The sequence below is a fragment of the Lepidothrix coronata genome, unplaced genomic scaffold, assembly GCF_001604755.1.
Source record: "Lepidothrix coronata isolate B3197 unplaced genomic scaffold, Lepidothrix_coronata-1.0 Scaffold116, whole genome shotgun sequence".
NCBI classification, from domain to species: domain Eukaryota; kingdom Metazoa; phylum Chordata; class Aves; order Passeriformes; family Pipridae; genus Lepidothrix; species Lepidothrix coronata.
In genome coordinates, this window is record NW_016690296.1 from 1,853,958 (window position 1) to 1,866,658 (window position 12,701).

Genomic DNA, 12,701 nt, shown 5'->3' on the forward strand with positions numbered 1-12,701 from the left:
ACGGACGATGATCCTCTCAGGAATTCTTTGAATGTGTGTTTTAAGTATTCATTCCCCTCCCTCTGATCCTCATCCAGTTCTTATGTATCCCTTAGAGAGTGAACTGTGTGGTACAGGAACTCCATGTGAGGATGGTGCCTAACACAGTTGCAGCAGTGGCCACAGAGCCAAAAATTAACCCCTGTTCTGGTGTCATGCAAAGTTAATTTTCTGATGAACATGTGAAATATTGTCCCAGAAGTCTCAGCAGCATTTGTCTGGAAACCCTATAACAGAAATGTGTCTGTGAAAGTACACTGATGTTACGAATGATACAGTTCTGCCACTGGTGTGTAATTTCCCCTCTTACTGAACTGTTATGTTGGAGAATCTTGAAAGATACAAAGATGCTTCAATTTAAGACCTCTACATTCTGGGAAAATTCTTCTATTTATAGGGACCTGCTAGCAGGTACCACAGTTAATATAAGGGGTGAAATTCTCTAGAGAAACTGCTTTTGTAACTGTACTTACAATGGCTGTGCTTACAGCAGCTTAATTTTTGGAATTACTTTTTTATGTATGTGCAGATCCTCCAGTGGAATAAATGAAACCTTGAGTGCTGAAAGAGCAAATGGAAAGCCCGAGAACATAAAAAATGAGGACTATAGGGAGAACACCACACTGCAAATTAACACAGCGAAAGAGATACCCCGTGGAGACTTATGCATCACAGAGATATACAGTGGGACTCACCAGGGAGCAGCAGAAAGCAACGTAAACTTTTCTGAGACAAAACAAGAGACCACACAAAGCCACAGAATTACTCCTAAAGTGATAGGCACCTCCAAAGTGCTCGTGGCAGACGAGGCTGCTCTCAGAGGGAAGACAGAAGAAAGAAGGCCAGGGACTGTGGTTGAGCTGCAGTTGTCCCTCTCCAATGACACCCACAAGGGCACCAGTGCTCCTGCTGTGACTCTCCTGGGAGCAGAGAAATGCCCCCCTTCAGCAAGAGGAGCCAGTGTACAACAGGATGGGACCAGCCCCCTCATCACAATTCCCCTGGGTGTGAAAGAGGGCAACGTCCAGTGGTCAAACAAAGTAGTCCAATTTTCCAGCAGCAAAGAGGTCAAGAGGATCCAAGGTGCAGTTCCATCTATCCCCAGGGTGGAGGTGATCTTAGACTGTTCAGACAGGGAGCAGGAAGCACCCAGGTCTCTGTCTGAAAGGGGGTGTGTTGATTCTCAAGCAGAAGGAGGGCAGTCAGAAGCACCTCCTTCCCTCCTCTCCTTTGCAGTCTCACCAGAAGGCACAGAGCAGGGAGAAGACAACAAGCCCTCGGAAAAGGAACACAGACCTCTCAAGCACAGGGCAAGGCACGCAAGTAAGTATGTCCCATCTAATCATTTGCACTGCCTGAGGGCATCTTTTGTAACTTTAGATATAATTTCAGGATTTAGAAGGCATTAGAAAGAAACGTTTAGAGATTTTTTTTTCCTGCAGTTTTCTAACTTTCCCTCTCCTTTTTTCTTTTAAAGAATGTTTCTGTTCTTGCTTTAGATATTCTTTCAGGGTAATACAATGCTCCTGGTCATGAGCCAAGGGTATACCCACGCCTTAACTGTGCTGAATAACTGTGCTTACTAGACTTCCACTTTGAAAGTAACTCATGAGTTTTGTCCAACTAAAAATACTTACATCTCCAGAAAGGGCTGAACTCTGCTGGTCTTCTAATGCATATTCAGAGGCAATCTGTAGAATATTAACAAAAAGAGCAAGTTGCTTGCACATGTGAATCCTGGGGATTTCTCCTTTTTATAGCAAAAGCTTTGTGTTGCCATTTGCATTATCTAGAATCAAAGCCATGCCACTGCTCTGAAAAGTTAATAAAAAGGGCCAGCAGAAAAGCTTGATGTTGCCTGCAGAAGAGATTTTGACAGACACTAGCATGTGTATAACTGTTACATGATCCTTTTGGTTTTGTCAGCCTTCTCCAGACTGTAAAGTGAACATGCTATTTCTCCTGACTCCCATACCCAGAGGTCAGCTTCAAAATGTGTCCAAGAAGTTTACATGGAAGTAAACTTGCCACTGGAGCCAGTATTAATTAACCGGGTGTAGATGTGTATTATTTACTAATTAACCTATTTATTTATTTATTTATTATTTTCTTCATCTGGGACCTCTCTGTTGGTGGCTCGCTCCTTCCCAGCAATGTGAAGAATCCTGTCTGGGGATTTAGCAGCAGTATGTCAAAGGTGCTTGAATGTGTGCAGTGATATACTGTAGCAACAAGCTATTTCATATGCAGTGTTGGAACTCCTCCGCTAACCCACTGCTAATTCCTCTGGAAGCATATTTTTAGCATGACAACCATTTGTGTCTTATTGGCAAGTGGATTAAGCAGTGACTTATGCCCAAGTGTCTGTATGCAACCCACATATTTTGGGCATATTAAATGAAGTACAAAAGAAAAGTGCACATGCTTCACATTTTGGCTGCGAAGTCAGAAGCAACTGTGGGACTGTGCCTGTCTTTCTTAAAGAATTAATTGCAGTGCCAGTCTGAAAAGGCAAAAGTACAAAGCATAAACTAAATTTTACCTGATAAATTCTTCTTTCAAGCGGGACATAGATCCAATTCTTTTCCTGTGTCAACTACGATAATCTCAGTCTCTTCTCATCTAGTGGCAGGTCACTATCCTTAGGAATCACTGATTAAATCTGTAAAAGTTTTTGCATTATTATTATTATTAAAATCCTATCTACATTTTAGAATGAACAAATTGCTTAGCACAGGGAATACTCTGTGTGTAGCAAATACTAAGCATGTTTTCTGCAAAAACAGAAGTTATAGTGCAGCACTTCAGACTGAACTAGAGAAGAATAGTTATTACAGGTGCTTGATCTCTTTAGCAGGAATTTCCTCTGTAAATAATAATCAGATTATATTTACCTGAACAGGTAACACTATAACACTACAGCCTGTACTTTTGGAAATAGTCTGCAGTGACTACTGTAAGCATTTGGATGGTCATAGGACTGAGCCAAGGATTTTGTGATTTGACTCTCCCACGATAAAATATTACAAATTGCTGGTTTGGGTACCATGCTTTTTTTCATAGTTCTTGTGAGAACCATTGGTCCAGTCGTGCTGCCATCTGGCATAATGGCAAAACTCCAATTGTCTTTAATAGGAGAAGTATCAGACTCCATCTACTGACACAGCTAAAAGGATCATGAATAGACAACACCTCATCACATGGCTTTCTTTAATAAGTTTGTTTTATTTATGCTTGCAAAAGATACTAAATAATTTACTGTTCTATTTTCTTATATTAGAGGCACATTTTTTCCTTTTGAAATTGGGTGGAGGGGATCATCGATCTCAAAAGGAAGAGCTTTGAATTCCAGCTTTTCTTCTGAAGGGAGAACCTATTGAGGCTGTCACTCATGAGATGTAGTGGTAGGGTATGAGGAAAGGAAAGAAACAGGGACACCACCTGACCAGCATTGCCCCATAAGGCACGTGCTCCATGTTCCATAACAAGGAAGCAGTCAGGCTGATGTAGACAGCATCCATCAGCTTTACAGCTGCATCTGTTCCCCTTCCACATGACTTGATGAAAACCAGTAATTTATGCTTTAAGAAATATGTACCATTGATATATGCTAGTGAATACTCTTGAGAAGTCAGTTGTGTATTCACTCTTGCCACATTTTCAAAATAAATATTCTGGAGCTCTTATATCCTACAGAATTTTGGATTATATTCCAGGCAGGTAATGCTTGTTAAAAGACTGAAACCTGCTTTCCTTGAGCCAAACTCCCACATCTTCCAAGGGGCAGAAAGTTGATGCTAATAATTTTCCGTGTATGCCTTTCTGGATGCATCCTTGCTTTTAAATAGCTAATACATAAAAGCATCCTATAGCAACTATACACATTTTGTAATCTATAGGAGTAAAATAAATACCTAAATGGCAGAAGCTGCTACCACTGTCTGATAGAACATGCTCGGTTTCATTTGGTCTCAGATATTAAACAGTCTGGCTTGCTGGGAATGGCTGCTGGAAGCCCAGGAATTGTGGTCAAACACTCAGTAAATACCAGACCAGAAGTTGGATGAGTGAGAAAATATCACCTGCCTGTTGCTGCTGAGTTTACTTGTGGAAATAAAAATTAAGAATGCTAGAAATAAAGACAGATGTAATATCCCTGTTGAACTAAGACAGTCCTAAAGAAAGCGATGAAGCCTTTGAACTTGCATGGGTGTGACTCTAAGGAATGCTGGGGATGGAATTTACCACACAGCTGATACTGGGAGAAAAGCTGAAGTATAATGAGCTTTCCGTATAGAAGAAAATAAATGTTTTACTATGGGAAAAGGGAAGGGTGGATAACATTCAGTATAGATAAATGCAGCAATTGTAATTGTGTGGGATGCTTGTAAATAAATGTGTCCTTTGATTCTCTCCACAGGGCTCCGACGAAGCGAGAGCCTGTCAGAGAAGCAGGTCAAGGAAGCCAAATCTAAATGTAAAAGTATTGCACTGCTGCTAACAGCAGCTCCCAACCCCAATTCCAAGGGGGTGTTGATGTTCAAGAAGCGCCGCCAAAGGGCGAGGAAATACACTTTAGTGAGCTACGGGACTGGGGAGTTAGAACGGGACGAAGACGAGGGTGAGGAGGGCGAAGGTGAAGAGGGGGACAAAGAAAACACCTTTGAAGTGAGTTTGCTTGCAACCAGTGAGTCAGAAATAGATGAAGATTTCTTCTCTGACATTGAGAAGGACGGTAAGGTTGTGACCTTTGACTGGGACAGTGGTCTACTCGAGGTTGAGAAGAAGACAAAGAGTGGAGAGGAGATGCAGACGCTCGCAGACAGCACAGGGAAAGGGGCCCTCATGTTTGCCAAGAGACGGCAGAGGATGGATCAGATTACGGCTGAGCAAGAGGAGATGAAGGCCAGCACAGTGCAGACAGAGGAACACAGGGAAACCACCGTGACAGAGAACTTCCAGAAAGTAAGCTCTTCAGTCTATCAATCAAAGGAGGAGGAAACATCGAGACAGCAGACCTGCGTGAGCAAAAGCTACACAGACGTGAGCCAGAACCACAGCAAAATGGTGCAACAAAATGGCTTTGGCTTAGCACCAGGCACAAACCTCCCTTTTCAGTCCTCTGGAGCCCCCAGAGCACCATCTTTGAATATAACAGCTAAACCCTTCCCTTCTGGGGTTCAAAACCGAGCAGCTGCACCATTTTCACCCGTAAGAAATGTCACCAGTCCTCTTTCAGATGCAGCAGCGCCGCCTCCCTACTGCTCTGTCAGCCCACCAGCCGAGGCCTTCTACAGACCTGTCTCAGCTCCTGTGGCCAGCAAGGCTGCCCCAAACATGTGGGCACCCACGGAGCCCACGGAACACATAGCATCCAGGGATGAAAGGATTGCTGTGCCAGCCAAAAGAACTGGCATACTGCAAGAGGCAAAGAGAAGAAGCACTTCAAAACCCATGTTCAACTTCAAAGATGCACCCAAAGTAAGTCCCAATCCCGCCCTGTTGTCCCTTGTACACAATTCAGAGGGCAAAAAAGGTGCTGGAGCTGGTTTTGAGTCAGGACCTGAAGAAGACTACCTCAGTTTGGGAGCAGAAGCTTGCAATTTCATGCAGACTCAAGCATCTAAACAAAAGGCCCCTCCTCCTGTTGCTCCAAAACCTTCACTCAAGGTCTCTCCCTCTGCCGGTGCTCCAGTTTCACCGGTTTGGTCACCTTCAGCTGCGGCTGCTAACAAGGCTCCTTCTTTCCCAGCACCAGCCTCACCTCAGGCAGCATATCCCGCACCACCGAAATCTCCACAGTATCCTCATTCTCCCGCCCATCCCCCAAGTACTCTCAACTTAGCTGGTCCTTTCAAAGGGCCCCAGGCGAGCCTGGCAAGTCCCAACTATGCCCCAAAGCCAACCCCAGTCACACCAAGTGCCGGGGAAACGAAGCCACCCTTTGAGATGCCACCGGCCATGAGTGGGAAAGGAGCACAGCTGTTTGCCAGGAGGCACTCCCGGATGGAGAAGTATGTGGTGGATTCAGAGACTGTGCAGGCAAACATGGCACGAGCCCCATCTCCAACTCCATCTTTGCCAGCTTCTTGGAAATACTCATCCAATGTCCGAGCGCCTCCACCTGTTGCTTACAATCCCATCCACTGCCCATCTTACCCTCCTGCTGCTTCCAAGGCTTTCTCCAAGTCTGCTGCTGCCGCCACCAAAAATACAAAAAGAAAACCTAAGAAAGGTCTCAATGCTTTGGATATTATGAAACATCAACCTTATCAACTCGATCCCTCTTTATTTACTTTCCAACCTCCTAAGGAAAGCCTTGCCATGAAGCAGACATCGAAGCTGCCCCCTTCCAAGCAAGCTCTACCTTTGCCTACCTTCCTCCCACCCGGTGCTGGCTCTCCCACCAGAGCCCGACCATCTTCAGTGTACTCCGTGCCAGCCTACGGTTCCCAACCTCCGTTCCAGTCAAATGCCTCTCTCCCAGTAAACGAATCATATTCACCTCCAGGCTACTCTGCATTTTCTAAGCCAGAAACCACCACCCCCTCTTTGTTTACTGCTCCGAGGCCAAAATTTTCAGCCAAGAAAGCTGGAGTCACTGCACAGGTGTGGAAGCCATCAGTTATTGCAGAGTAAACCTTAGAGCTCAAACTTAGTGTCCACGTTGCTTGCAGTCACTGGTTTGCAGTGGTCACCTGGCACACCAGCGGTGCCAGTGTTATTATTCCTTAGCTCACTTAACAATGTCAGATGTATCACCTCAAATCTGGGTCCAAAGTCATTGAACTTTTTTAAGGAATCAAAACAGATACAAATTTTAGCACATTTATGCGTATTGCCAGGTGCTTTATAGACAAACATTCTGAAATGAAGAGATGCCATTGCCTGAAGTGAGCAGGACACTAGGTTTTTGCTTTAGGATTACAACAGAAACAACAGTAAGCAATATTCCTGATATGTCAAATTAATAGAGAAGAGCTTTCTTTCTGTCCCTCTCCCCAACTGTGTTCTAATGACCTAGGGATTTGAGGACTTTGGTGGTTGGTTTTTTTTTAAAAGAAGTGCCTTATTATCTAATAGTAATATGTATTATTAACATAGCATCAAATAGACACAGTATTAGACTCTGACTGATCTCTAGCAGAATACAACTGGATAGACCTTTAGCCTGCATGGAGAGCCAGGGAATTCACTCAGGATCTCTCCTGGCTCAAAGGTCCTTCCACAGGAATCTGATTGATCAGCCAGGGGCTTAGCTTTTAAGCTATGTGGATCAGCTGTGATCCAAAAATCATTAATTGCCTCTGTGATTTCACAGAGAACGTGCTTATCAGAGATGCTGGAGTGTTCTGAAGACTAAAAGAGGTGGAAAGACAGCTGGACAAATTGTTAGAGATTTCCCATTTTGGGGAAATTTGACATCCCACGTGCAGGCATATTTTTAGCCAGAGTTTGCCTCGAACCCAGCAAGTAAGAGAGGAGTCTGTAAATCCAAATTAGGGAGCAGTCAGAGAGGGGAGCTGGGTTCTGCAGCTGCAGTGTAATGCACCAGTTTCTTGTGAAAGCACAGTGATTTAGAATGAAGGGCTACCTATAGTCAAGAGCACTGATTCTTGCACCCAGAGTAGTAACTGACAGTAAATCATAATTATGACTATGTCTTCCTATTGGTCTCTCGTACACATTTTATTATTTTCACTTGGGGTTCTACAGTGCTTCTTCCCACTCTAAATCTTTTTACTCTGGTCTTATTCCTTCACCTTTTACTTGCTGTACTGGGGACTAAGGATTGAAATACTGCTACTGTAGGAAGTCCTTAAGAAGTTTATGGTCTTCAAAGCAAATACAGAGCCTTGCTGAAACCAAGGAGCTATGTTTGAGTAGTTTAGCATGTCTTTCAGTAAAAGCAGTCCTGTTACCATCAGTGGTGCTAGGGCTGAAACAAGGTGCTCTCTCACACAACAAAGGGGATCAAAATCCATCCCAAGTGTGAAGCTAAAGATTAAAGCATCCCTCTATGAAAAACAGTGGCAGAATCTGTTGCTATACTTGTTTAAACTATCATTCAGCTACTTAGAGACCTATTAGGGACCTTTTATATCATTGGGGGGGTGTGTACAACTATCTATCTTTATGAAGAAAACATTCCTAAATATGAACAAAATCTCCTTAGCTTGGTCCCATGATGGTAACTCAAACTGCAATTAAAGTTCAGAAGAAGGCACTTGGTTGTGATGCAGACAGCAGGCGGAAATCAAAGTCTAATCAAGCCAGTAAAAATCACTCCTTTGAATTTTGGACCTCCAAAATTACACTCTACCCTTTCAATTCTGGATTGGGATGCTGACTGCATTAGAAGAAAATGACCAAGTGATCCATCTCTCTCTTAAAATTCAGGAGAATGATGGGAAATTTGGGGGGAAAAATAGTTTGGAAAACTCAGGAAATATTTATACTGCATTTACCTGGAAGTAGAAAGTAGCAATATTTTAATCCTTTGGAGATTTCCCTTCTATCTGTTTTCCACTTTCAATGTCTGTATTTTTCTTCTATCATTAAACTTGTCCCTTTCCTCTCTGCCTGTTTGCGGGTTTTTTCTTTGGTTTGGCTGCTATTTTTTTGTTTCACTTACCTGTACAGGCTGATAGTATGTCTTGGGGGGAAATCTATTTTCTATGCTAGCCTGTTAGTATGAAACCTCCTCCCTCCCATTCCCCTTTCCCCTTTCCCCTTTCCTTTTCCTCTCCCCTTCCTCCCTCCCTCCTTTTTCCCCCCTCTTTAAAAGTTCAGTCTGAAGTTACATATGCTATTTTAGGAAGACATTTAAGATACCAGTATGTACTTGGAATAAAGATACTCTTCCAAAGGTAAGTAGTGCTCCTAGAGAGAGACACAGAAATCCAATCATGCTCCTATTGCCTTACATGCTTTTGTTTACAGTGTCTTCCTGTAAAGTACATCTTGTAATTTAGGATCACACTTGTGGACTTGCTCACCCCATCATCACAAGAACGTTTCCTTAATGAGGGGATTTAGAACAGTTTTGTACTTCCAAGTACCCATGTGAAACTGGGAATTACCAAAATCTAACTTCAAGCAAACATAGGTCTGTATGGCAGGCTACTTTCCAAGTGAGAAATAATAAGCATTACTATTCTAATTATCACCAGAATAAACAAGAGGTAAAGCTGCGATTAATTCTCATGCAAAAGAAATCAGCTCTCCAGAAAAACAGAAGTTAACAGGAGCTAGGGAAGAGCTCTGGGGTGAAACAGAACATTTCAGTTTCCTGAGTCATCTGCCTTAAATACAAGTGGCAGACAGAAACGCATAACTGTCATCTTTAAAACTGTTTTGCTATTTCTTTCATTTTCAGCACAACCCAGAAGTTCCCTTAGGGAATTACCTAAAGATTATGTGTGTTTGCAGCACTAAGCAAAAAGTGCACTTCTGTGGCCTAACTTCTCTTTACTTTAGCCAAAAGAAAAGGAAGTGTATCTATGCTGAAAATTTGAATTTTTCATCACATTTGGACTTTTTGCTGCTATTGAAATACAAGCATTTCATATGGCCTATAGCAACACCAGAAGGATTTTTAAAGCTCGAACAAGAGTTAAAAACAAAGCCCCAGTGACACTGGTGCTCTTAAGTCAGTTAAGATCTTCTGAAAATCCCATTCAAAGCCCAACTCTGAATTCAATTTAACATATACACATCATTCTACACGCATAGTGCTTGGATCCAACTTGGCTTCGGGATTCTTTTTACTAATCAGGTAAGTCTTCAATTCTTATTAATATTTCAGAAGACTAGACTACTTAAAGCGACAAGTTTATCCAAGATGTAATTGTAATCTGTGGGGGAGCAGATGTTTAGAGGAAAGTCGAGCTGTTCACTGTCATGGGTCCAGTTGAAAAGCTAAGGATGATGTCAAACGTAGCTAGAATGTCAAGGAAATGAAGGGTTTGGGTTGAGGAGCCAACTGAAATTTCACTTGGAAAGGGCAGTGAGCTTTTGGAAATGGTTTTCTGAAAAAGCTATTACAATTATTTCATAAAATATGACAAGTCTACCAAGATGCAACTGTCATGTTTACTATGTAAGCACATTTAACAGTGAATTTTAAGCCACCCCTACTAACAATACTTCCAGTATGTTCACATTAAAGGAAGAACTGAAATGTTTTATGTTGCTTTTAGCACATTTAATTACATCACATACTGGAAGTATTATACTGCATCAGTACAATGGATCTCACATTTTAGAAAGCCTTGCCATGAAAACAGCTACCTCAGTCAAGGGTTTATACACTTGTAATTTCTGATGCAGTTACGAACCTCTTGTTACAGAAACCTGAATGGAAAAGTTTTGTGTTGGAGATGAGCGGCTTTAGGACAAAAAGCTAAAGTTTCTGCTGAAGAAACAAAAGACAAAATTTAGTTCCTGAACAAAGAACTGCTTAACTTCTCCCCCCTTCTCTAGGGCAACCACTCTTACCATGTCCCTGCTCAGCAGAATATATTATGGAACAACCGGAAAGAGATTTCAATGACTTTTTTTTTTTTGAAGGAACATTTACAGAGTAAACTCTATAATCCCTTACAAGTATACCTAGTTTAATTTTATTTACTTTATTTTGCATTCCCAATTTTATTTTCTGTGAGACACTCGAGTCATGACACAAAATCAGCCTTAGAAACTGCAGTGATCCATTTTCCTGTCACCACAGAAGCAGTGTGGCAATGAGTTTGGTTTCTTTTTGGCAGCCTGTTATTAATGAATGTTCAGAATTACACAATGTTCAGGATTACACAAACTTGTATTTGAAGTAAAGAAATACTAAGAGGCTGAGGTATCAGCAGGCTCCAAAAACATTAGGAGGTGAGGAGCTGGTGTGTGGCTCAGATAGAAAAATTAGGGCTTAGTGGCACAGCAGTAATTTTGAAAGAAAATACTACTAGGATTAGAGGGAGGCAAGCTTTGGGGAGAAAACCCCACAAAAAAACCTGCAGAGACTGCACAGGATAAAATACCTGTCAGAGGATCATGAAATACTGAAGGCAAAAGGCCAATCAGCAAGAAGGGTTCACTTATTCTGCACAGAGATGGCTGACTACTTCCAGACTTTCATTGAAATGGGGTTTTTTGTTGAACTCTGATAAAAGATTATAAGCAATTATTAGAAGAACTTCACACCAGGTGATGTGATGTGACAGGAGCAGTGCTTACCAAGTATCCAGGATGACAGCTCAACACAGGACCAGCCTGACCATCCCATGCTGCTGCTCCAGCATCTCTGGGGGGAATCCTCTGTACGCTGCGAGGCAGGGAAATATCAGGGAGATGACAGCAACTAACAGTCTGCAAAATCTTTCTCCTCTCTTTTTTCCAGGGTCCTTTTCCAGATTTGGTAGCTTTAAGATTCCAAAACATTTGGTTCTAAAAAGATTCGCTCTTCCAGTCTTGCCTTTTCCCATGACACACCTTTCCTTACCTGAAGCCAAACTCCCGGGATCCCACCGGTTGCTTTGGTGGTTCAGTGGCAAGTGCAAATCTTAATTACACAGCTTGGCACCATGTTGTTTTCTAAGGACTCTGTTCAGCTTGAAATAGAAACGTCGTACAAAGAAGAAACTTGATGAGATCTTCAAAAACCTGTGGATTCAGAAGCTCTGAATGAACTCACTGCTGGAAGATTCCTTGGGAAAATAAGTGAGCGTGGTAATTTCAGGGCAGCCCACTGGGTGCCACCATCACAACTTCACAGGGCCCAGGACAATGACTGGTCTTTAGAGCAGAATTACCTTTGCATGTGGTTGATTGCATAGGGAAGGAGTTGGAATCACTCCAGAGTTATGCTTGGCAAGCGCTTTTCAGGCTGCTTGCTTACTAAAGGAAGCACTTTGGGTTTTTTATCAAATGATTAAAAAAGTAGGAAAAATCCCGAAGCTCCAAGAAATACTGTTAGAAGAATCTCTAAAAAACTCTTCCCTTACAAGCCATGACCAACCATATGATGACATTCCCATGGGTTTAACATTTGCTTCCTCAAGTAATGCAGGCAAAGACTTTTCCTTTCTATGCTAATCAAGTCTCCTGTTATTGTCTGCAGTATTCAAAGGAAAAAATCTATCCCTGTTCGTAATGATCTTGACAAACTGTCCCATCTAGATCTGAAACAACGGATTGTTACAGATTTAACAAATGTACGAGGAAGAGAAGAAAAGGAGGAACAGTAAAATACAGAACTAAAGAAAAAGAAGTAAAATACACTGCCAGTCACAGGAGCACATGCTGGATTACAAAGGGTGACATGAAGCACAACACTTGCTGATTTTAGTATGAGCTTTAACTGATTGCAAAGCAAAGAATTCAGTACATTTCTATTAGAAGCAAAGGTTTCCACACAGTAACCACCTACAGACAAATATTTTCATTTTTTTAAAGGAAAGTTCTTCTTTTCCCCAATGAACATCAGTAACTGCTAGTGATTTTTTTCTCTAATTTGTGAGAATGCTACTTCTTAGAGCCTCACTGTGCAGGTTGTTGGTACACAGCTTTACACTGTGAACAAAAGCAACGCATGGGAATCTGGGTACACTTAGCTTTCTTCCAAGAGTCTTGGGAATTTTGCCCTGCCAGGTTTATGACTTAGAAGT

General features: G+C 42.1%; 1 protein-coding gene and 1 long non-coding RNA gene across 4 annotated transcripts in view; one reads left to right on the forward strand and one right to left on the reverse strand.

Annotated features, from left to right (window-relative positions):
* Nucleotides 1-12,701, forward strand: part of SYNPO2 (synaptopodin 2) — a 77,005-nt gene that overhangs the window by 53,811 nt on the left and 10,493 nt on the right. The window contains exons 3-5 of one of the 2 annotated variants that reach the window (XM_017825103.1): nucleotides 569-1,362; nucleotides 4,460-6,648; nucleotides 11,435-11,583. In XM_017825103.1, the coding sequence (XP_017680592.1) occupies nucleotides 569-1,362; nucleotides 4,460-6,648; nucleotides 11,435-11,485 (3,034 nt within the window). In that variant the 3' untranslated portion in view covers nucleotides 11,486-11,583. Of the gene's footprint in view, nucleotides 1-568; nucleotides 1,363-4,459; nucleotides 6,649-11,434; nucleotides 11,584-12,701 lie in introns of those variants that run through there. The other variant, XM_017825102.1, reaches the window with a different exon arrangement.
* The window catches only part of LOC108502299, a 34,182-nt gene that overhangs the window by 2,182 nt on the left and 19,299 nt on the right, over nucleotides 1-12,701 (reverse strand). For both annotated transcript variants that reach the window (XR_001876436.1, XR_001876437.1), the window contains exons 3-6: nucleotides 11,537-11,697; nucleotides 11,272-11,359; nucleotides 2,582-2,701; nucleotides 1,677-1,730 (exon numbers count right to left, since the gene is read on the reverse strand). This is a non-coding gene — a long non-coding RNA (uncharacterized LOC108502299). The remainder of the gene's footprint in view (nucleotides 1-1,676; nucleotides 1,731-2,581; nucleotides 2,702-11,271; nucleotides 11,360-11,536; nucleotides 11,698-12,701) is intronic.